The sequence below is a fragment of the Odocoileus virginianus genome, chromosome X (assembly GCF_023699985.2).
Source record: "Odocoileus virginianus isolate 20LAN1187 ecotype Illinois chromosome X, Ovbor_1.2, whole genome shotgun sequence".
In the NCBI taxonomy this organism is placed as follows: domain Eukaryota; kingdom Metazoa; phylum Chordata; class Mammalia; order Artiodactyla; family Cervidae; genus Odocoileus; species Odocoileus virginianus.
Genome location: NC_069708.1, coordinates 46,662,220 through 46,688,291, shown reverse-complemented (window position 1 = coordinate 46,688,291; position 26,072 = coordinate 46,662,220). Strand labels below are relative to the sequence as shown.

At 41.0% G+C, this 26,072-nt stretch overlaps 1 protein-coding gene and 1 long non-coding RNA gene across 6 annotated transcripts in view; one reads left to right on the top strand and one right to left on the bottom strand.

Annotated features, from left to right (window-relative positions):
- DIAPH2 (diaphanous related formin 2) overlaps window positions 1-14,815 on the bottom strand; it is a 953,573-nt gene extending 938,758 nt beyond the window's left edge. The window contains exon 1 of one of the 3 annotated variants that reach the window (XM_070461796.1): window positions 14,492-14,815. In XM_070461796.1, the coding sequence (XP_070317897.1) occupies window positions 14,492-14,626 (135 nt within the window). In that variant the 5' untranslated portion in view covers window positions 14,627-14,815. The remainder of the gene's footprint in view (window positions 1-14,491) is intronic. The other 2 variants (XM_070461795.1, XM_070461794.1) reach the window with 2 other exon arrangements.
- A 152-nt stretch (window positions 14,816-14,967) lies between these two features.
- LOC139033120 (uncharacterized) overlaps window positions 14,968-26,072 on the top strand; it is a 42,272-nt gene continuing 31,167 nt past the window's right edge. The window contains exons 1-2 of one of the 3 annotated variants that reach the window (XR_011485726.1): window positions 14,968-15,074; window positions 16,090-16,162. This is a non-coding gene — a long non-coding RNA (uncharacterized lncRNA). The other 2 variants (XR_011485727.1, XR_011485728.1) reach the window with 2 other exon arrangements.

Genomic DNA, 26,072 nt, shown 5'->3' with positions numbered 1-26,072 from the left:
ATTCACTACATACCAGTAGCATCTTTGCCTATTTGACAATCAAAAATGTCTGCACATTGGACAATCAAAAATTACCAAGTGTCCTCTGGGAGGTAAAAGTGCACCCCACTGAGAACCACTGCTGTAAAGAAAATGAACCTACTTTGGGGGACAGAATGCTACATCCTTCCTCAAATATTTGTCCAAAGCACAAAGTTCTTTGGGTTAGATGAGGTCAAAATCCAAAGAAGGACATCAGCAACCACGACCATATTTGGAGGAAACATGAAATTGTAAGAACAGATAGGAGAGGTATTTGAAAAACGGAAAATTTCTAAATACTCAGTATGCTTAGTTAACTGCTGTCCCAGTTACATTTATATCATTATGTGAGCTTAAGACAGCCTTTACCTCCTAGTTGGTACAACAGCTCTATGAAAAGAATGGTACATAGTTCTATGGTACATATTGATGGTACATAGTTCTATGAAAAGTAATAATCAAGAAATTTCAGCTCATTAAGGTAAATGATCAGAAGGGTGAAATAACCCATTTCCAGGCATATACTGGTGTATTCGTGATCTATTTTACTCATTACCTTTGGTCTAAAGGTTCCCTTTTCCTTTGGGGAAGGATGATGGTTAAGGTTGAGGAACCAGAAATCACATTATGCACTTCCCTATCACTTGGCACCTAAGCCCATAGTTTAGGGCTCTATTACTCGTCAACACATCAACGCAAAAATAGCTTGTCACAACACTTTCAGCAGCCTAATTAAAAAAGACAGCACTTGGCTGAATATGTCACACTTTTTTAGCAGCCAATCTTTAGGCAAAGCAGGAAGGAGAAGGAAGCAGCAGGAGAAGGTAGGTGGTTCTTGGCACTTCCCTCAACAAGAAACAATGCATGTTGTATACTTGTATAACAGGAGATAGCATTAGCTTTTCCAAAGCAGTTTTACTTCACATAAAATTTCACAAACAAACAGAAGGAGAGTGGGGAGGGGAGGAGAGATAGAAACTACCAGATGAAGCAGGAAGGATGGCTTCCAAAGTAACTGGTTCGAAAGCTACTCTCTTCCTGGCTAACAAAAGAAAAGAGTGAGAGAATCATATGCAATATGCAACAGTAATAAAATACAGGAGGCCCTGTGTTGTAGTGGTGGTTTAGTTGCTAAGTCGTGTCCGACTCTTGTGACCCCATGGACTATAGACTTCCAGGCTCCTCTGTCCATGGGATTCTCCAGGCAAGAATACTGGAGTGGGTTGCCATTTCCTTCTCTAGGCCTTGTGTTGACCATGACATTATTTGACAGAGAAAGCACAGAAAACCAGGCTGGTTTTTTTTTTTTTTTAAGAATTATCTTCATGCATCCTTAAAATCCACAGCCTTATCACTTTCATCCTCATGGTTCTCTTCTAGTAAGTCTAACCCACTACTGACCCGCTACTTCACGGCAGTGAATCAAAGAATCTTTTTGATTATCAGTGACACTAAAATGAATGGCCCCTGAACTCTCCCTTCTAAATTAGACATAAGCATAGTACAAATCTGGGCTTCCCTGGTAGCTCAGCTGGTAAAGAATCCACCTGCAGTGCAGGAGACCCTGGTTCGATTCCTGGGTCGGGAAGATCCCCTGAAGAAGGGATAGGCCACCTACTCCAGTATTCTTGGGCTTCCTTGGTAGCTCAGACAGTAAAGAATCTGCCTGAAATGTGGGAGACCTGGGTTAGATCCCTGGGTTGGGAAGATCCCCTGGAGGAGGGCATGGCAACCCACTCCAGTATTCTTGCCTGGAGAATTCCATGGAGAGAGAAGCCTGGCGTACTATAGTCCATGGGGTCGCAAAGAGTTGGACATGACTAAACAACTAAGCACACACACACAGTACAAATCTAGAGCCGGTCCAACCATCACCAGTGCAGAGAACCACTCAGTCTTCAGATCTATAGAGCTACTCTGAAGTTTAGGGTCTTAGGTAGTATAGGCCAAGTCTTGGTTAAAAACATGGATTTTTATAATCACACTGGTCTTGAATTCCAAATTCACCACTGCATAAATTCAGGCAAGTTACTGATCGACTTTGAGCCTTTCCTCCACACCTACAAAATAACATTGTGAGGATTGAGTTACTACTATTGATGGAGGCGGGGATCTCCGCCATCCATCCCCAAGCACCCCTGCACATTGTTGCTGGGTTTGCCAAGACTGAAAGGCTGGACAACACTTCAGTGAAGCCATCTCCTAAGGCTGTGTTTGTAGCAAGTGACTGTGATGATGAGGTAATAGTATCACTGCTCCCCAGACAAAGAGCAGGCTTGCTTCTGCTTACCATAAAAGTGAGAAGTCCGCCAAGCTCAGTGTTCCCCTCCTGTAATGCCACTGACTGCCTGGGTAGGCATCCATCCTGGGCTACCTTGTGTGACTTAGGACCATAGTGAGCCAGCCATGTCATGTTGACATTCTAGCTATTGCTTTTGTAACAAATAAGAAACCATCTTTTGCCACTGATCCAGGAGTCTTGAGTCTTCCATAATCATCTATAAAGCAGTAACAGGATAAAACTCCAAACTCTGCAATGTACTTGACAAATACATGCAAGGCACTTAGGGCAGCAACTGGCACATATGATCTTGTTGGTTACTGCAAATCCACTCTGGAAAGGCTCGAGTACTACACTCAGTCAGTGAACCAAGGCCACCACCCAAGGAGTATGATGACCCAGAGCAGAGCCAGCAGGGCTCTGCACACAATACATGGTTAAAACAATGTTGACGTTACCTTCACTAAATGAGACTAACTCAGATTTCAGAAACAGGACAGTAAAACTAACCTATATTTTTGCCCATTAGCGTTCAGCCTTTAATAGTCATCTTTCATGACTGTCAACTTTTCTTCTAACTAGAACCCAGATGTCATGCATTTATGTTAGGTCAGATTCATTACAACTCTCAATAACTTTTGACTTCCAGAATGTCAGAGCTGAATGGAACCTTGGAGACTGTTTATTTCAACTTCCTTATTTGACAGAATAAGCTGACACCAAAAGGGAAACTAGATAAATGGCTTGCCCAGCATTACATTTTAAGAAGTAGTTAGCTTACTCTTCTATACAAGTTCTTTAAATTGCCAGAAACTAACTCCTAAAAAAAAAATACAACTTAACAGGACCAGTTAGATATCTTATTAACAGCTTATTTCAACTCTGTATAGCATATAAAATACTCTTGTTGTTCAGTCACTAAGTTGTGTCTTATTCTTTGCAAACCTATGGACTATAGCATGCCAGGCTTCCTGGGGTTCTCCAGGCAAGATTACAGGAGTAGGTTGCCATTTCCTTCTCCAAAAGAATCTATATGCTAAGTACTAGAATTAGGTGAGACACAGTCTCTTCAGAAGAAGTTTAAGTCTAGCAGCACAATATTTAAACAGTTATAAAAACTACAGGGGCAGGGAGGCCTGGTGTGCTGCAGTCCAGGAGTCATGAAGAGTCAAACAAAACTGGGCGTCTGAACAACAACAAAACTATATTAAGTGACAAGGAAGCAAGAAAGTGTTACATGCAATACTGAAAAGACTGGTTTTTTTCCCCCTATAGGCAGTGGATAGCCAGCTAAGATTTTTTTAAGCAGTAGTTATATAAATGTTGGATATGCAAGAGATAAAATGGAGCAAGTCCAGTAATGAAGTTTTTCTGACATGCCAGGGAAGAGATGAGGACATTAAATAAGACAATGGCAGTGGAACTGTTGGAATGGCATTTGAGAAATACAAGTGGTATGACTTGGTAAAAACCTTGTACCTCTCCCACAAGAAAACTATAGTGCTAGGGACTAAAATGGAAAATGGTGATTAAACCCCAAGATCAGCCTCTGCTCCCCTTAATTCCACTCACATCTAAACCTCTCTTCTTAATCCAGGCTCAAAGCCAATCCACATTCCAGGAGCAGGCCTTGAGTGTAGCTGCTTTGCCACTGGATAAGGTTTTCTGATCTGAGGTCCCTCAGACAGGACTGCCCCCTCTCCTGCTGCCTCTTTTTCATTCTTTTTTTCTCCTGCCTTACTCTTCTTGGCCTCTGGCTCAGTCCTGGGCTCTAAGATTCTATAAAATAAGATGTACCTTGAAAACATGAAGGGGTGATACTAAGAACAAAATGCGGCTTCTACTAGTTTAGGGCAACATGGTTGGCGACAGGTATAGATAGGAAATGCTTTTAAATAAATCTATCACACACAGTAATTGATTTCATATCCAATGGCCACCCTTCTGCACGTTATCTCCGTGGCCAGGTAGTAGCATACACCATTAATAATATTCACAGAAACCAGTAAAAACAATAGTGATGACCTTCAGGGTTGGAAACAAGCAAGCGATAACAGATTACTTAAAGGGAGGGGGTTGAAAGCATGGGTTTGTAATAGAACATTTTGATCCACGATTAGCTACAACAGAGCTGGTAGGAAGAGCATGGAAAATTGGGTCCAGAGCCCTACGCAATTCCTAAAGTATAATTAATGCCTCAGTTCCATTTTACACAGAGATATGGCCACTTAAAGTTTAGTATTTGGTCTCAGACCTAGCCAGCTTATATAAAAATGGAGGATTTGCATCTCTCAGAAATTCACAAGACCATCTGAAAATGGTTTGATGAAGGAAGCACAAGATATACGGAGCAAGCTTGAGAATTTAGACATTAGGAAACATGAGTTAGCCCTGCTTCAGTAAAACAAATATATGAAAAGCCAAACCATCAGCATGGATAAAATCCAGGCCATTTTTATTTTTTTGCATTGTAAAATTATTCTTCCCTTTAATAGCTTGTTTAAAGACCATTAGCTACTCAACCAAAGGGGAGGGAAAGTGTAAGCTAATGCACTGCCAATGAAAAATAAGCTGTGAGGTCAGCCCAAGAAAAGATTATTTCTACTCACAAATGTTTTATGTACACCCTGACTCTTCTGGAACACATTGATTTTGTAATGGGAGGTATTAGACCACAGAGCATATTATTAGAGGAAATGCTTCTGCCATATTTATTTTAACCCATTTTAACTTTCTCTAAGTTACTGCCTTGTATCATGAGCAATGTAAGTGAAAATGAATTGGACTTATGACGTAAACTTAAAAAAAAATGCAGTCTTACTCATATGATCTGTAACCACATGAAGCACTCTTGAGGCACAAGAATGTCAAGAAAATGACTGGGAGGAGGGCAGAAAGGGAGGAGGAGCCTTAGGTCAGAGAAAGTAATCAACATACTGAACCTGTAGCCTAGATCTCCAAGGACACAATCCTCTACATTTGAGGGCTGCAATCACATAGAAGCTGGTTTCAAAAAACACTGCACATACATGGACACCTTATATTGTCCATTTCAGAATCAATGACAAATGGAAAAATACCTATTCTAAATGACACATTAAGTTCTGGGCCTTGCTGAATTTCCTATTTGGTGTGAGAATAAAATTCACCTGGTCTTAACTGCAGTAGCTAGCCCTCATGGTACCTCTGTGTGAACTAGAAATAGTAGTCCCCGGAAGTCACAGTCCTGTGACTCGGCAAATGATTAGGTAAGTGATTTGACCTCTGTGGTCTCACACCCGTGAGCAGGGCTCAACCATACACAGAAACCCCGGTCTTGATTATACATGTAAGTTCAAAATGTCAGTGTGCAGTCTATACCAGGGCCTTGCTTTCTCCACATAGAATCTTCCTAAGCACCTTCAGCCAACATAATATACTACTAAGGCTTTGAGATTTTATCAGTGATGGATTTCAAAGCACACAACACACCACCTCCAGAGTTGTCTTTTCCTCAAGCAAAATAAAAGAAGAAAACCCGCCACCTGTCCAGCCCAAACAATTATCAATCATCACCTGTTTTGAGGAAAATCAACCCAGCTGATTGGGTCAGCCTAGAAGGTACAGGCTGGAGACTGGTTAGCAGTCTAAAGCTACTTGAGTCTGCAAAGCTCGAGAAATTATATGCCTATCACCGCCCAGCACAATAACAGCACGAAATTGCTGCCTGGAACACAGTGGTTACACAATTTCGTTAGTAAATCTGTGTGGAGTCTAGGCCTTTTGCCCAAGCTGATTTCTCATACTTACCCACTCCACCCATCCCCAGCTCCTCATTAGTGTAGCCTGGCTTTCAATTTTAACCCTACAAATGTCTAAATAAGGAAACTTAATAGTTCAGACTTCTTTGCAAAGCTTTGCTCACCCAATTATCCACAGACAGCAACTTAGAGTGTTTTAAAAAGGCTAAAAAACAAAGACACAAAGTACCAAATTGGTCTTTGTATGGAAATTGAAACTAGAGCTAGTAACATGAACTTAGTCATACAGGGCACCTATCAGAGAGTTCTATGAACCCTTGATTGACAAAACAAGAAGCCGATCCTTTGCCCAACTATTTGCAATATTCCCCTGGGAGGGAATTCTTGCACATAACCCCACTCCACAAACTGCAAAATGAAGAACATGCGATTACCCAATTAGTGAGTGGAGCCAAAAGTCTTAAATTCAGTCTCTTTTCTCAGCACATAGTAGCTGTTCTAAGGAGCCTCCACACCTGTAGGTATAGTCAACCTTTCCAGGTATTTCTACAGAATTGAAGACAGAAGTGAACTTAACTGGAGCTGATACATATGATAGATATGATACTTTATGTGGAGCAACTTTGAACGACATTTTGCCATTAATTTAAAGCTGCATTTGTATAAAGAGCTCAATGAGATGTACATTAATTAGGCACACAATAAAAACCTGTTTTTTGAGGCAACTGGGGATATTGGATTATGAATTGAGTGTCAGAAGATACTGAGATGATACCAAAGAATATGTTAATTTTGAAAGATGTGACAGGGGCATAGTGGTTACTTTTTTTTTTTTAAGTCAGTCATTTTTAGAGATGCACACTGAACCACATAGGAGTAAAATGACACAATATCTGGGATTTGCATTAAAGTACTTCAGCAAGGAAAACAATTAAGGATGGATGAAGCAAATGTTGAAAATCAAAACTACTATACATAGTTAATGGATATAATACCCCATGGTGGTTCATTATACTATCCTAATTCTTAGTAGGTTGAAATTTTTCATACCTCTTCTTAATAAAGCCTTATTAACTAGCCCATATTACAAATAAAGTGAAAACTCTATTTTAGTTCTTTTACTTTTCGCTGGGGAAAGACCAGCAAATTAAAGGTAGATAAAAATTCCTCATAATTTTGAACAGATCTTTACCAAAGCATGTGGATATCTATCACAGAAGAACAAATAGATTTTTTAAGGATCATACCCAACATCTTTTCTCCCCTGGATGAGCACCAGAATTGCTAGGTGATTGAATCAATAGCCTTTGAGAAATCACTCATTCCTAATGAAGTCATGGATTCCTACCTAGGCCTGTCTGAATAGCCACCGGAGGAACTTCTCACTTGCACTAGGCACCACAACAGAGCCCTGACAGAAAGAAAGACTGGAGGCCAACTGGCAGTTCTGTATCTGGTAAGCAATGTAGCTGACTCTTGCTAAAGCAACACAGAGAGACCTTCCTTAAACCAAAGCCTGTGTAAATGGTGATTAGTAAGATTTTGCTTTCTACATTCTTTCATGAGAGGCACCCAGGCCACTTCATTTTTCCCAGGCCACTTCACAGAAAGCAAGCAAGGATTAGGATTCAGTTGAATGTCTGTTCAAGCCACAGTCCAAGTAAATAATTTAGACTGAAACCGATTCAGCCTCATCAAGTAAGTTTTTACATTAGGATGAATTGATTTATTTCTATTTCTATTACTTACATTGATAATAAATAGTTATGTGAAACTGCATCCCAGCTTTCCTTTAACATGTATCATTTTTTGACCTGTCTTCCACTGAGTGTCTTTTATAAGATGTCTACCTGGATCACGAGTATATAACTGTATTTCAAATCACCTGGCTATCATGTTAATTTCCTCAGTCATGAGACAAAAGTAAGTATGAAATAGCCAAAATCTGATGGAAGGAACTGGTCTCTTCTGCATGGCAGACTGAAATATAGGACCAAGAGAAAGTTGGGTCTTCAATAATCATCCCTATGGTGCTACTGATACCCAGTGATACTTAGTCAAATGTGCTATTTCATGTAAATTAGCATATATTATGTGCGCACTATTTTCAGAGCATCCTGTTATTTACAGTGTTGAGATCAGGTTGGAAAAGTGTATGATTTTACTTCAATGACATGTTGCTACTGCCAGAGCTCTTGGCATTCAGAGTGAAATCTAGGTGGATTAAAATGATAATTGTTCCAAAAAAGAATAAAAAAAAAGATTTCATAATTTTTCACTTTCAAAGTCCCTGAAGCACAATGACTCACTGCTGTATCTAACTTTGACAATAGAACTGAGAGCTTTTAAACTTATCTCTAGGTCAGACTCCTTAACACATCAGTGACTCAGTTTTCTTATTTGTAGAACAGCAGTAAGCTGCCTGACAAGACAGAATGTCAAAGATACCTAGTGAAACTTTTTTAACAGAAGTTTTAAATGCCTCAAACTGATACATGGAAAGACAAGGATAGCCTGATTTTTTTTTAATTACAGTAAAAAAAATTAAACTCACACCTTACATTTATTAAACAAAATGAATTATTTGCAGAAGGACCGAATGTATAATCTTTCAAGTGGACAAATTTGGAGAGAGAATAAGGAATCAACCAACAAATAACCTTATTATAGTACTTTGTACAATAATGTTAGAACTATCGAACTGCAAGAAAACCATTAAACTATCCAATCACAATGCATTTGATTCAAGGGGTTAACAATAGTGTTGTATATTTGCACAGCAATATAAAATTTCCTATATACTTTCTCATTCATTACTGTGTTTTATCTAAATCACCTTGTGACGGAAATCAGGTAAGCATTATCTCTGTCAGACATTAATCAAGGGCTCAAACCCACTGGTATTAAATGGCTCATCAGAGATTACAAGCAACTAAAAGAATAAATACTGGAACCCAGGTCCTTTGGTCCTCTATTCAGTATTCTTTTGCTAATAATCCAATATCTCGTACTATTATCAGTAAAATGTTACTTGGGTCATGAATAGTTTTTTTAAATATTTATGGGAGTATAGTTGGTTTACAATGTGCTAGTTTGTACAGCAAAGTGAATCAGTTATACATATACATATATCCAATCTTTTTTCAGATTATTTTCCCATATAGATCACTACAGTGTAATTGATAATACACATGTCAATTCCAATCTCCCAATATATCCCTCCACTCCCTTACCCCCTGGATAACCATAAGTTTGTTTTCTATATCTGTGACTATTTCTGTTTTGTAAGTAAGTTCATTTGTATCATTTTTTTGTTGTTAGATACTGGTTCCCCACATGGAAGTTCAGGCTGTGACATCACAAGAACCCAATCAAACAAATAAGAGATCAAGCTAGAAGTTTCTCAACTTTCAAAATTACAGAAAGGACACAAACATGTACAAATAGGTTCATTTGATGGAGTATATATTCTAAGAGAAAAAAAGCAGCACGTTTCTTTTTCAAAAAGTCTCTTTTCAACAATTCATACTCTCAAAATGTCTGGCCTATAGGGAAAGAATTCCCAGCTAATAATAATGTGTTGAGTACTTCTGCACCCCAGCACTGGTCTGCAAGATTTAAGAATAGGCATAAAGCAGGACCCTTGCCCAGAAGCATTTTAAAATCTATTGGACATACAAGATCAGCATATAACATTCAGACTCATGACAGTCAGGAGTTCAGAATAAGGAAGGGCTTTCAGAAAGCTGATGGTTTAATGGAAAAATGAAAGCATTATGAGACACCACCTGGACAGGTTAGATTTATAAAGGAAAAACATGGCAGACATTTCTGATCTGGTGAAGATGTTCAGGGTGTGTAGGAGGAAGGAGAGGTGATGGAGCAGCAGGAGGAAACAGAGATGCAGAGAAACATGCTGAGTAAATGGATGAGTGGAGGCACTGCAGGTAGAATTCAGGTCTCCAACCCTAAACAATGAAATCTTATACCATTCATTCTGCTCTTCCTAACTGGTCTTCCTGCCTCCATTCTGGCACCCCTGTCCAAGAAAGTCTCCACTATATTAAGTTTCTTTCTGACACACAATTCTGATCAGCTCAGTCTCCTCAAATCCCTTCAGTGACTTACTATGGCTTTCAGAAAGAAGTGGAAACTGCACCATGGCATACAAACATCCATCAAGACCTGGACTCAATCTCTTTTCTAACAGGTCCATCATATGTAACTTTTGTTTCAGCCACTAACATCAACCCACAGCTCCTTTACTGGGCATGCTACCACATCTCTCTACCTTTGTATACATTGTTCTTTCACCCTTAAATGCCTTTCTCTCCCCTTCACCAATTAATGCCTTATTCTTCAAGCCTTGGTGCAAATACCACCTACTATGGTAATCCTTTTCTTCCCACACTCAAGCATCCAATTTGAGTCAGACACCTCTCCATGTTTCTATTAATCAACCTCCTCTACGTATTCCCATTGTTCCTTATCACACAGCTCTGTAATTGTTAATTAACTTCCTTGTCTCCCTCACTAGACAATGGCATCTTTGTATCACCAACCTTCAGAATAATGCCTAGCATGTAGTAAGTGCTCAGTAAGTCTTTGTGGCATACAGGAACGCACTATGCTCACCTTTATCAATTAAAATCAAAACATGATGAAACCAATTAAAAACAAATAACCAAAAACTCAGAAAGTTATATAAGAACCAGAATATTAACTTCTGTTACTTCAAGTTACTAATGCGACTATACTATCTAAACAACCAAAGGCTTTAGGAATTATACAGAAACACAAAGTCAAAATGCAAAAATGTCAAAGAATGTTACGCCACTCTACCCCATGTTATGTATGTGAGGGGGGCTGGTTCTACCTCTAACACTGTGTGCCTAGTCCCATCTGGCTCTTTGGATTATAGCCCTCCAGTTCCTCTGTTCATGGGATTTTCCAGGCAAGAATACTGGAATGGGTTGACATTTCCTTCTCCAGGGGATCTTCCTGACCTATGGATCGAACCCAGGGCTCCTGCATCTCCAGCATTGGCAGGCAGATTCTTTACCCACTGAGCCATCAGGAAAGCCTGCCTCTAACACTAGCCTCTCTTAATGGTTAAATCACTGCCTGAAATATGTGCAATTCAGGATGTCTCCTTCATGACACTTCCAGAGTGTTCTGAACTACTTGAGTTGACAAAATACATTCCATGGTTGACATCAAATTACTAATTAATTAAGATTCATGTTGTTTGATGACATGCTACAATCTGGGCCTAACCAGACAGTTTATATAAAATACAAAGCTCTACTACTAAGGCATTATTCAAATTGTGATGAGTCCAAAACAAGGTTGCCTTCATTAAAAAGAACCCCAAAAAAGGGTCATTATGAGGCTGTATATATGAAGAAAATGGAAGTAAGGTTTATTAAACTAATTTAATTAATCTCATGCAGAAGTCATTAAAAGTCCTCAAATGTCGCTCTGAAAACTTCTCACTAATACCCATCCAAAGGTTAAAGGATATAAATAAAAGTCTCTATAGAAAACATGCCTTCCTTCTCCAGTTTCCCAGAACAATGAGAAACTAAATGAAAACAACTGAATCACAACCCTTATACTGTATGAATCCACTATACCATAGCTATGGAGTTAAATTTTCTACGTGGTAGAAACTTTCATTATAGCTAATACTATATAGATGTTTGTAATTAACTGTTTACTGCCAGATGAACTATCTTCAATACCAACCACTCATGTAGTCACTGTTATTTCCCTTCTCCCTCGTCAATGACCTCCTCCTCTTCCCAGTTTCTTCAAGTGGAATCAACTCGTAATTTCCTTTACTCTCTGGTAACCCAACAGTTTTCATTCTTCTATAGGAAACACATGCCTTTAAGGAACTGATGAAAACTAAGGGGCCCAGAAAAATAAATGTATCTACATACACTCAAATTTTTTCATATGATTTCAGTTTAAGAACCCGTATCCCCCATAATCACCTACACAAATAATTTCTATTACTATCTGGCGCTCTCTTACAACCTCCCACAACACCTTACACACACACACATGAACACAATTAAGGACTACTACAGTGATTAACAACATAATACTCAAAATAACAAAATTTAGTCTAGGTAATGCTTTACCAACAATATTTTAAGAATCCCAGATGAACTCCTCTCTAGAAGGCCTTAGAACATGTTGAGCACTTCAATAAGACAACTCAAAATAAGGAGAAAGGCATTCATTTTACAAGTTTACCAAGTCTTATTATTTGGTCAACTTTCCTGCATTAAAATGAACTGAAATGTCGTCCTAAATATGTGTTTATGAAGTCTTACATATCTGCTTGTAAAATCATGTAAGGCTCCAAAGCTATTTTGAGTACAAAAGAAAGTTCCCATTGATATTGGCGAACTCTTGGGTTCAAATACTTGTTCTAATGTATTAAGCTATGTTCAACACCGAATAGTGTTAGCTAGGAACTGAAAGTGATACCATCTCATAACTATCTAGTTACCTTGTCAAAGCATAAAAGATGAAACAGAACAAATGACCAAAGGGAAGGGAAGAATAGAATCAAGGTGTTATTACTAACAGACAGAGATAAGTGCTTTTTCTGAACTCATACATCCCAAAAGTGGAAGGCTCTTGCTGGATATACCAAACTTTGTGGAAACTATCAGTTCACTTTTATTTTTGCTTAAACTTTTAATCACTGTTTAAGCCAGTTCTGTATTGGGTCCAAAAAAAGAAAGAAGAGACATGATCACTCTTTTACTGCAAAATGATAAATTTCAAAAATTACACCAGGATTTTTATACACTAAACTTGGTGATAGAAACAAAACTTTTCTAACTTTTGTAATAGAAGCACCCATTAAACCTCTGGCAGGGCAGATAATTCACAAAGAGCTTGTGACTCAGTTTCTCCATTTGTAAATACTAGAGGGTAGAGTGGTAACAGGACACATCAAGTTACGGTCAGTCTGCCTCAAGTTAAGGTGGAACTGATGAGACCTTACACTAGTTGTTTTATTATACCCTGCTAGGTCCCTTTCCACATAATAGAAGGTTGCAAATTTCCTGTAAAGATAACACTTCGATCACCATTTTCCAATCTGGACAGTCCATAATTGAAAGGCAAACAGGGGGCAAGAGAGAAGCACAACAGGTATCAATACGTACTAAATGGCCAGATGGCCTAAGAAAAGTCTTTAGTTATAAGGTCACTGCCTCCTTCCTTATAACCCAGTTGCTGGTTAAAACTGAAAAGCAAATATACAACATGTGGCTTTTGTGCTCCTGACAAATGGAGAACTTTCGGACAGGAGGAGTATTTGCTGAATTTAAGCTGGAAAACCATGTCCCCTCTGCCATCCGAATTACAAAGTTTATTGATAAACGTCTGCCTAATATTTGCCAGGGCTGACAAAAGCAGTCTTTAGCCAATACACTGTATGAATTTGACAAGTTTTGAAGTTTCACTATTATACCGTTTTTCTATAAACTGAAGGCGAAAAAGGAGGAAGCTTTTTAACTGATGAGTTGAAGAAACCCCAGTATGTCCCAATCTAATACCAGGCCCCATAGATTTCATTCCTCTGCACATGAAGTCAGTGGCAGGAAATGGACTGCCTGCTCTCGCTAGTTCAGTCTCAAGACGGGGAGATTTGTGCAGTCGGTCTACTGCTTTTGAGCGTCCTCAATCAACTAAGTGGAAGTCCTGGACGACTGACGATCGCACACACAACAGTTGGTGGTACCTCCTCCAGCCTCCAACTCCCACGCTCCCCCCGACTCTTAAAGAAATGTTTCTTGGACGAGCACATGGAGAGGCAAGGGGGGGGGGGGGGGGAGAACACGTAGGCGCCTCTTCCTTAGATATCTGGTCAAGTAGAAAAGACTGGGGGCCTCCGTTGTGTGCTTTTTGTTGCGGTTGTGGTGGGATTTTTGTTTGGTTGGTTGAATGGTTGTTTGGTTGTTTTTTGTTTGTTTGTTTTTTGTAAGTCTGTGGGTGGGCTCCCTAGTACTGGGGCTGAAAAAAAGAGAGGTTCCCCTTTAACACTCCCCTAAGTGTTAAAGAGTCAAAACCCCAGCAATTGATATGCATGGGAGGGGGAATGAAATCGCGCAAAGAAGGATCGCCCCAAGTTAGACCAACGACAGCCCCTATCCTGTACGCGGGGTCTCCCCAAGTTGGGGTGGGGCCTTTCTCCTTCCCGCACCGCCTCCCGGCTGCCAAGAGGGAGAAAGGGGTTAACTGGAGAAGGGGGTGCTCTTCCGCCCCCACGCCGTCTCCGCGCCTCGGCGTGGCCGCTGCTTTAGCGGCTCCCCGAGTTGCACTCCCTTGGGAGGGGGCCCCGGGTCCCCCCGTGTTCAACGGCAGGAGGATCCCGGGGCTCTCGCTGTCCCCAAGGCCCGGCGGGGGCTGCGGGAGCACTCACCAATTTAGGTTTGTTTTTCGTTTCCTCTTCGTTGGCGGCCCGGTTCCCCGCGCTCCGCTTGTTGCTTCGGCCCCCACCGGGTTCCTCGCCGCTGCCTCCCGCGCCCGACGCCGCCGCCGCCCCGGACTGCTCCATCTTTCTTCGGCCCTGTCACCTGTGCCCTGGAACCCCACTTATCCTTCACTGAGGAAGCCCCTCGGGGCGGTCTCGCTGCCCCGCGTGGATTCGGCAGCGCCTCTTCCTGGAGGGGGAGTGGGTCTGCCAATTTCACGTCCCCAGGGCTCCCGGCTCCCAGGCACCCCAGACTCGGCAAGCCGTTGCCACTACTCTGCGCTGGGGCAAGCCCTGCCCCCGAGCGGCTGCAATTACCACAGTCGCCGCCGCCCTCAGGGCGGTGTTTAGGGTGGAGGGAAAGTAGGTGCCTATCTCTTTAAGAGGGCCTCCGCACACGTGATTCATCAAAGTGCCCGCAGTCCGCCGCCCGGGCGCAGAAAGCTGCTTCCTACTCCCGCCGCCGGGCGGCCCGGCTACTGAGCATGCCCGGCACGGCGACGGCTGCCAAACCAGAGTGCTCGAAGCTGAGGTTAAGCACTGATTTCTTCCTAGGGGCCTAGCGTGAAATGGGAGGGAACTAGCCGAGAGAGAGGAGGCGTAGCCCATTTTAGAGACGGGGACACTGAGGCCTGGGAGGATTCACGTGTGAGTTTTCCCCGAGTCTCCGCTTCCACTCTTGTAGGCCAGAGCACCTTCCCCGGCTGGGGGTGTGGTTGCGCTCCACTCCGTGGGAGGGGTTGAGTGGCAAGACAGCTGGCACCCCGCAGGAGCACCGCCATGGGGAGCACTGATTAATTGCCTAGACAGACTGTACGGGTCACAGTGGAAGGAGTGGGTGTTTTCTGTTGCCATGATTGCGTTGACACCAAAGAAACACAGTCGTTCCTTTATTCCCGGGCTGTGGGGTGGGAGAAGCAGCAGACGCCCACAGCTTAATCCAGAGGGGGTGTAAGGCTCTTTAGGCAAAGCACCTATGGAGAGCTAACAGTTGGATTGAGTGCTATTTTCAGTGTTCCAAACTACTTTAGGTTTAGAGTTGTGGGGAGCATGTGTGTCAAAGCTTTGTTAAAAATGTAAATCTCTAGACAAATGCTAGGTAACTGAGCAGCAGCAGCCACAGGGCACCGCGGGTATTCTTAATCTTTCACCCTAGAGTTGTCAGGAAGAGGCCCACGCCTCTTTAAAAATAATGTTCACACTGAGAACAATCGCGGGACCTGGCAGAACTTGAATGAACCACCTTCATACAACCTAGAGAAGCTAGAAATGTAAATTTAGATCTCATGTGCCTATAAACATGCCCATGTGCCTGTTATTCATATATCTTCAGACTCTGATCTTTTTGCCCTACGTCCCTTCAACCTAAACTCTGCTAATTTGTTTATGAACACATTTATTGAGAGTGTATTAGGATAAATTTGACCATGCTGTAGATGGGATGAGGCAATTAACTTGGAAAGTGCAATAAAAGCAATGTTAGACATCTGAAAGCAGTCTTAATGCTGGCTTTGCCATTGTCCTTAACTTGCTTTTTAATTATGCAGGTGGTAAACTACCCAAGGACAGCAGAGAAGAGGGGATACATGCTCCCACACAGGGTGGGCAAGGAGCCCTAAGGTAAATTTGTAGTTCCTGTTTGACTTAAAATTTGATGTGTATTCTGAATTTGACTCACTGCACCCACATGTGCACACACACACATACATACTCACTCATACATGATTTAAATTATGTAAATGTCCCCCTCCTGAAAAATGGCGTAGAAATGGATGCTGCAGTAAGATGTGACCTGGTTATCCACTGCTTTCAGGTAATTCCTGTTTGAGAGACGTGGATATGAGCCACTGCTGAGGGTCCTCCGGGCTCAAATGTTGCTTCGTAATCTGCTCAGTAGATCTTCATTGAGCTTCTTAGAGCAGGGATACCCAACCTCTGGGATCTAATGCCTGATGAGCTGAGGTGGAGCTGAGGTAATAATAATAGAAATGAAGTGCATAATAAATGTCATGTGCTTGAATCATCCTGAAACATACACTGCCTCCAACCCAGTCTGTGGATAAATTGTCTTGCACAAAACCAGTCTCTGGTGCCTAAAAGGCTGGGGACTGCTGCCTTCAAGTATACCAGGTGATATCCAGAGTGCTGTGTGTTAGGAATATGAAGCTCGCAGTTTCTGCTTCTGCCCTTTAGAACTGCCTAGTCTCCTGGGAGAGACTGATCGTTAATGACTGCACTTCAACAGATAGGAACAGGGAGACCGTGGAGCACACAAAAGTACCAGAGGCTCTCGGACACCTTCCCAAAGAGGATGATGTTTGAACTGAGTCTTAAGGGTCGAATTAAAGTCACTAAGTATTTGGTGACAGCCTGCTAAACTTTGGATACCCTATTAGGCATTGTGGTGGTGAACAAGATGGTGAACAATATGGATGTGGTTTGCTCTTATGGAACTTTCTGGCTATTGGGAACGATATTAAACAAAAAAAAAAGTATTGAGCAAGTACAAGGTAAAAAAGGAAAGTGAAGAGCATCTCAGGCAAAGGAAATGACCATAGCATGTGCAGAGACTCTGTGGTTAAGAAATTGAAGACAACGGATGGAGGTTGCTCTTGGTAAGAGAAGAAGCAGAAGAGATAAGCAGCTTCCAGATCATGAAGGTCCCCACTTATAGATCTCATTGGTCTGGTTTTAAAAGCAGTGATGCTTGGTTGCTCAGTCATGCCCAGCTCTTTGTGACCCCATGGACTGTAGCTCGCCAGGCTCCTCTGTCCATGGGATTTTCCAGGCAAGAAGACTGGAGTGGGTTGCCGTTTCCTCTTCCAGGGTAAAAGCGGTGAAGGCATTATAATACAAGTGACTCCTGTTTTTTGTGTGCAAATACTTGAAAATGGATCGACATTATTTTGAGTGTCAGGCTGGGTTGCACCATTCTCAGGCCAGGTGAAGCTACATTTGAAACCAAAGGAGACATGCATGTAAAAGGTACATAATCTGCACCACAAAAAATGAGAAAAATCTGTCCCTAAGATGACTTAACATTTGACCTTATTGTGATTATCTCAGCCCTGTCTTCATTCTGGATGTTTCTTTTCAATATTTTGCTCCAGTTCATGTAAACAGTCATTACAAATAAAGAAACCCCCTTCTCTCAAACATCAGGGTCTCTCTAGAAAGCTAACACACAGAAGGATCCACTGGTTCCCTGCAAGGATACTTTGTCCACTGATTATGAACCAGGCACTTTACCAAGTTCAGTCCTAGGACTGCTCCCACTGTATCTATGTTTCTTTATTTTTATCTTCCTGGGATGCACAAATAGGCCAGTGGGTGAAAATACATCTTTTCTCTGATGCTGCAGAAAGAAGGAGGCTACTACCATCCGTTGGGACTCCAAAAGTGTGTGTTAGACCCCATGACCTTGTAGTGTCTCCTTCTAATCACTTATGAATTTAGCACCCAGTTAACATTAAAAGCCAGCCCTAGGAGAAATGAAAGATAAAAGGCTGCTACGTTCTGTCTTTCTTCAAACTGATCTTAGAGTCATCCATTACCCCCAGAGGTTTCTGATGATCCTTATTAGTATCACTCTGGCTTTCTGTGTCTCCCTCCTGCTACGTGTTCTCATCTAAACAATCTGGACCGTTAATAGAGAAATTAAAGCTGACATAGATTAGATAAAAGTAAGAAATTGAAGGCAAAAGAAGAGGGCGCAAAGGATGAGATGGTTAGGTAGCGTCACCAACTCAAGGGACATGAGTTTGAGCACACTCTGGGACATAATGAAGGACAGGGAAGCTGGGCATGCTGCAGTCCATGGAGTTGCAAAGAGTCAGACATGACTTAGTGACTGAACAACAATAAAAAAATCACTACCTCCAAGGTCATGGAAAAAATATTTATGAATTAAAGGTGGCCTGAGAATAAATAAGTACTTATTAAGCACATACTACATGGGTAACACCAACTAGAGGTCACATGAATAAAAAAAGGACCAGATGTTTTGCTCTCAAAGCACATGTGTCTTCCTGAGAAATCACCTTTTCTGCAAAATTGCACACTAAACATAACAGAATTTCTGGGGAAAACGTGGTTAAGGAAGATCACTTAGACTCAATGCAACTTTGTATCCAGAGCACTAATGAAAACACTAGCCATCCTAATAAAAACACTCAGGAGGTTGAATCTCCACTGGCATCTACACCCAGTGTCACAGTCATCAATGCTTTGTATCCTTTGTGCTTCCTCTTTCCCTGATGTGAATCCTCAAGGGCATTTACTTTTAATAGATGCCATTTTCTTCAGAATTAAAAATCTAATTGAAGAGTACCCAACTTTGTAGAAGATCCCCTGGAGGAGGGCACGGCAGCCCACTCCAGTATTCTTGCCTGGAGAATCCCATGGATAGAGGAGCCTGTTGGACTACAGTCCATAGGGTCTCAAGGAGTCAGACAGAACTGAAGTGACTGATCATGCATGTACAGCTTTGTACAGGGCTTCCCTGGTGGCTCAGATGGTAAAGAATCCACCTGCAGTGCCGGAGACCTGGGTTTGATCCCTGGGTCAGGAAGATCCCCTGGAGAAGGGAATGGCAACCCACTCCAGTATTCTTGCCTGGAGAATTCCAGGGACAGAGGAGACTCGTGGGCTACAGTCCATGAGGTCACAAAGAGTCAGACACAACTAAGCAACGAAACAACAACTTTGTAGAAACACATGATGAAAGGTCTTCACAGCTTCACCAACTAGTTAATGTAGTGGGCAACTTAGAGGTTGTTGAAACCACTAAACCAGTCACACAAAAGGGACAGAGTTTGGGGCAGAATTATTCTTTTATTTCTGAAAGCCTTCATATATCATGAAGGCTTCTCTTTAATTATGAGAAAGCTGGCTCCTGATCATGTTGAAACTTAAAGTGCTAAAACACTTCGCATGTGAACCAGCTCTCCTTCCACCTAATTTTAGTGACACCATTCTCCTATTGACCAATCACTAATGTGCTATTTGTGATACACAAACCCTTGTAATAGAACAGACTGTAAAATATATGTTCTTTGCCATCGATAGGTATAAAATCTGCTCGAGAAAACAAATAAGCGAAATGTGTAGAACTGTAAGAGAAAAGTGGCTGCATAATTCTGAGGTGAGAAAAAAAAAGAAAAATTGAAAGTCACTCAGTTGTGTTCAATTCTTAGTGAACCCATGGACTGTAGCCCACCAGGCTCCTCTGTCCATGGGATTTCCCAGGCAAGAACACTGGAGCGGGTAGCCATTCCCTTCTCCAGAGGATCTTCCCAAACCAGGGATCGATCCCAGGTCTCCTGCATTGGACACAGATTCTTTACGGTCTGAGCCAATGAGGTACTAACTGGAAATTCAGGATAACATGGTGAAGGGGTGAGATGAGTCAGAACTATAACAGATGAAGAAGTTTTCAAGGAGAACTTGAGCTGCCGAGGCCTGAAAAAGAAATGAGACTTGAATAGGCAAAGCAAAGAAAGGAAGTAAGGAAAAGACAACATATAGAATGGCCTGGAAACAATACTGGCCAATAATGTAAAGGGGCCAAAGGGGCTTGAGTAGAATGATGAGAATATAGATTTTGAATAATAGTAGGAAATATGGTTCTCCCCATAGCGTTTGCCCAGCATGTAACCAGATTTGAATATCAGACATAATAGTAATGACTGATAAGACTGTTTAGCGGAAATGTTATAAAAGAATATTTTAAGGAGCTGATCTGGCAGTGGTACGCAGAATAACTGGACACTGATTTTCAAACTTATTTTCCTCTCAGTCCAAATTTTTTGTCCACAAACAAAAACTTTATAGAAGCTCAGTGTGTACAACAGATACGAATCTAGCTGAACTGTTTGAAGTTACTGTAGGAGTGGAGATTACAGTCCTCATGACCACTTGACTTCTCTCTCATCCTCTGAGGCGACCCTCTGAGGCACCAGTGCTGAACTCTAGCTGAAACTAGATAAAGTCCTGGCTGGATAAAGTCGTGAGGATCAGAACTAAAGTGGCCCCAGAGGAAATGAAGAAAAAGGAACGAATCCAAGAAATGTTTAAAGGAACACACTGTTCCTCTCCGCAGATTACAGACAGGATGCAAAGGAAAAGAAAAAGGAAACAAGAATTACTAAAGCACTGGCTCAAGGCAATAAAAACCTAGTAGTAAACAGGGAGATAATATCTCAACAGGTACTTGTTGGCACACAGAGCCAGACCAAGGAGCCTGATACCCAGACACTAAAGAGACTCATTAGGGCAGGACAAGAAAACTAACAAGGTTCCTATAGTCACCAACAGAAAGAGTCTGGAAAGGCTAGAAAAACAGAAATATTGTGTAACAGTAGGCAAGAATCAGGCAGACAGCTAAACTCTGGAAGTCCAAAAATGGATGTCCTGGCTGGCAGGCAGAGAATAGAATCCACTCTGTAGGCAGAGGCTAAAGCAATCAGTACGTAGCAGGAATCCAATCACGGGAATTGGGATTAAGAAACAAATGAGCAATTCCTTAAGAAGTCTGGCAAAACAGTGCTAAACAAGGTGGTGCACCAAGCCTAAAGGAACTAGCACATCAGATGAAGTCCAGGAAAAGAGGCAGAGACAGGTGAATAAAAATGGCACACAAGACACCCAGTTACTTCAAGTGATCTGTGAGCTCAGAGTAGGACCACAAATAATAGGTCCACAGGGTGCTAAATGACTCAAACTACTGAAATAATGACTTCTTGAATTGTCTCTGACTGGGAACAGGATTGGTCCCAGCAGAAGAAAAGTGGACAATAAGAAAAGGCCTGGGAGCAGTAATGACCAATAATGGTCACTTACCTGGAGGTAAAAGTTCATGTGTTCTGTTGTGAGGATTTACAGGGTTTGGTGCAGCCACAGCCCCACAAAAAGTGAGTCCAAGAGACAATAGTGCCAATGTCTCCTTTTGGGGAAAATGTTGAGACTGGTAGAGACTTTGAGAATGCCTAGATTCGTGTCATCTATGGTTTTATACAGTATGCTGAAAAGCAACCCTTTGAATTTAATCTGGAAAATATGTGTCTAACAAAGAACAGATTTCCTGCTCCAGATTAACCAAAGACCCAGAGTGATCTTCAAAAGTGGCTTGACAGGTCATGAATGGTGACTGTCCAATCTATAAGTTACTAAGACATAGATGTAGTAATAAACTGAGAGGAAAAACAAGGTTTGCTTGCTAAAGTATGTGAATCAGTGAAGCACTCACCGGTGGTCATAGGGATACTATTCATTTTTGAAGTTGAGGGTGCTTTTTTTTTAAAATCAGTGTAAACAGTTTCTTGAAGATGAGTAAGTTCAAGTGTGAGACTACAATTATGCAATTAAAATTGATTATCTCTTTTATGTTGTGGTTTATGTTTATTTTCTGACTTTTTCAAAGTATAATATTACTTGAAAATTAAGGAATACCTGTTTGACATCTGTAAATAATAAAAACATGTTCTCATATCTGGGCATCAGTAGTTAGGCAAGTCTTAGAAGTAGGTTTATTTTGTTTTATAGATTGTCTCATAAATTTTAACAGCTTTATTGACATATAGTTGCATATCATATGATTCACCTTTTTAAATGTATAATTCAGTGGTTTTTAGTATATTCCCCCAAGTTGTACAATCATCACCACAATCAATTTTAGAATCTTTTCATCACACCAAAAACGATCCCTTCTTTAGCCATCTCTCCTCCCCAGTTCCAAGCCACTCCATGCACCCCCTCCCCTAGCCCCCGACCTGAGGCCACCACTAATTCACTTTGTCTCTCTGTAGATTTGCCTATTCTGGACATTTTGCATAAATAGTATCATACAACACAGATTTGTATTATATGATTGTATCATACAACACAGGTTTTGTATACAATACATGGTGTTTTGCAACTGGCTTCTTTCTCTGAGAATAATATTTTCAGGATTCAAGCATCCCACATCAGTTTTTATTTGTTCATTATTACATTGTTTTTTCTTGGACACAAATGCAGATCAGTTATTTAAGCCACCTCCCCTGTTATACATACAGTGACATATACCTACTTGAAATTGAAAAGAGTTGATATCCTCACACAAACACCAACCTTGCCCCCCTTTCCTGGCAAAAGCAGGAGATGTGGAGGATTGATTTTCCTATACAGTGATATAATAGAATAATTTCTTTCTGAGCCAGGACCTGCTATTTTATGGAAAGGATCATAAACGCTATATTTAATCACCTATACATTATGTACCAGAACAATTCTTAGAAGTTTATATTAATGAATTAAACAAAGAAACCCAGAAACCAATTACATTAAATTATATTTTACCTAATACAGTAGCAGAGAACATATAGGTCTTTACTTTCAAGTCTTCCATTATAACATATTAGAAACTAAAATGTATAGCAGTCATTTAGAAGGCCTTCTTTGAGACTTACACATGATTTTCCAGGAAAATTTTTGGGAAGGACTTTTGGTCACTGGATGATTTCTTGGGAACTAGATTCAAATATCTCTGTCTTACAGCTACTTTTATCATATTTATTTTCTCAAGTAGCCCTGTATCCTTGACTCTCTGCTACCTTCAAAACAGAAAGGCTAATTTGAGCTGCCATCTCTTCAATACTAGCAGCTTCACCTTACACCTTGACATTACACAAGGGCAGACCTGCCTCTAAACTCTATGAACCAATGCTGATTTGCATAAAAATTTCCATTCTTAAATTCCTCACCGTGTTGTTGCTTTATACCATCAAAATGCCCAAAGTCTTGGCTTGGAGAGTGGCCAAATTCAAAGATACACAGGGTCAAGCTTGATCCCAAATCTACAGAAGAAATCTTCCATCACAGGCACAGGCCAATGATAATATAAAACTGTCATTAGGAGATTCCTTTTTTCCCCTTTTATACTATTTTTGATTATTAAAACTATAAGATAATTAGATTTTATTTTAGCTAGCATATTAGAGCCTATACATATAATTTAAATTGAGATATTAACACATATTGAGTAGTAACTATGTCTAGGGCATGATGCTAAGGATGAATGCTACACTATTCATCATCTCAATGGGCTTAAAATGTAGTCAAGGCAACTGGCAAGTATGGATTTAACTGCAAAAGAATGTTACAGAAGCATATAGGAGGAAGAGAATGGGGAAGATTTCATGGAAAAGCTGGACCTTTTAAGTAGTATCCCAAAACTTGAAAATTAAAAGGATATTTGGTAGAGAGGGAAGAGCATGACCTACAGCATAGAGATAGAAAAATGTGGGCTGAATTTGGAAACTGACTAGTCATCTAATGGGACTGGAGGGTAGGTTTTGTAATTGTATGGTGTGTGCTTAGTCTCTCAGTCGTATCCAATTCTTTGTGACCTTATGGACTGTAGCCTGCCAGGTTCCTCTGTCCATGGAATTTTCCAGGCAAGAATACTGGAGTAGGTTGCCATTCCCTTCTCCAGGGGGCCTTCCCAACCCAGGGATTGAACCCAGGTCTCCTGCACTGAAGGTAGATTCTTCACCGTCTGAGCCACCAGGGAAGCCCTTGTAATTGTATAGTGGGAGATAAAGCTGAGAAAGCACAATGAGGCCAAGTTGGGAAAACTTGAAATGCCATCCTGAACTCTGAATTTATTCTTTAAGCTGTGGAGAGTCATGAGAGATTTATGAACAGGAAAAAACACATGATTAGCCCTATGTTTTAGGGAAATGCTCTGGCATTTGTATGTAGGATGGTTTGTAAGATGAGAAACTAGAGGCAGGGAGATACATTAGGATATCACTTTCAAAAGCCATTCTCTTATTGGGGAATAAGAATGTTAACTCAACCTGAGTGCCAGCAATAAGACATGACATCGTGCAGTTATCCACAATAGTCCAGAGAAGGAGGAACTGCAAGGGTGAGCCAAGGTGAAATCTAAGAATAACCAGGAGGCAAAAATCAATAAAGATAATGTAAAGGACTAAGGTCCCCATTAGACTTGACATGTAGACCCAAGAATTTGTAAGGTAGAGTCAGGATCATAATGAGAAGCTGTCTTAAAGAACAAAGGGGAATTGGTGGTAAATAGCCTGGAGGCATCCATAGCTTAACTTTATTGGTTGGTGGATATGAGATGCATGGATGTGTTGAATTGGTTCAAGGGACCAAGGGCAGTTAGTTAGATATTTCGATGATATTCTCATGCTAATTAGTCCATGAACTGAAACAGTAGAAAAGAGAACAGAAAGATAGGAACAGATTTCACAGGTATTAGTCTCAGGATTTGATTACTTTATATAGGCTATTGGGGAATAGGAAGAGTAGAAGATAATTCTGACATTTCAGTACTGAATAACGGAGAGAGTGATAATATTGCAGGTTAGGAACCTAGGAGGAGAAACATATTTGGAAAATATCAATATAATGCTGAGTTATGTATGAAGGAAGCCACATTTCAGGTGCCTGCAGATGGAAATGGCATTAGACATTAAGTCTGGTGTTTCTGAGAAAGTTCAGAGACAGAGATAAAGATTTAGTGTCATTTACTTAACTAGCAGGTGACGATATGGGAGTAGGTGAGATGACCAGGGAAGAGACTATAGAAGGTTATGAGAACCAAAGAAAAAAGTTTATTGGAAGCTCATTTTAAAAATGTGGACAGGGGAAAGAAATCATCCAAGGCTATCACCTAACAAAGTTTATTACTCATAGTAGATCCTTTGATTTTAGTACTGAGTGACAGGGAGGGTCACGATAGCAGGATGCTAGAATGCAGATTGGGAATTTGGGAAAAGAAACATTTTTGGTACTGGATGGTGGGATGTTAAGAAAATGTTCAGAAACACCCATTCAGGTACGACGGGGTCCAGGAAAGTACAATAATACAGAGACCAGACATTAAAGAGATGGTAGCCAGCAGAAAAGTAAAGAAGGATGAAGTCTTTCTATATTAAATATAGAAATCAGGAAACTGAGGAAGAGATTTCTTTTTGGAAACGATACACACTTGGGAGACTATACACACATTAAAATAAAGCTCATATTGCTCAGAACTCCACCTTTGAGATGGCTGTCAGAGACAGTTCATCAGCCAACAAGAAAAAGTCTAGTTTCTTCAGCAAGTACTCACTCTTGACATACACATGCTGTTGGCTTCTTTCACTCTTTGATTCCTCTTTTCTCTCTTCCCTCCTTTCTCTCCTTTTTTCACCATAGTTCACTATCCTCCCCATCCTCCAAGGTGTAGTAGTTCCAACCCCCTCACTGCGCTGTGAAAGTCTGTGCTGGTGTTGGCTTATGACCAGACACAGGGTAGAGTGGCTGTAAAAGGTGGAGGTTAGGTCCAAGGAGTCCAGCTGAACCTAAGAGCCTGGGGGAGCAGTACTCAGAATGTATCAGAAAAGAGATGACCTGCTATATTTTATTTGTGGGCTGGAAGCCTGCTCTAAGTGCTAGAGGTTTATGCATGCTCAGCTGTGTCTGAGTCTTTCTGACCCCATGGACTGTAGCTGCCAGGTTCCTCTGTCCATGCGATTTT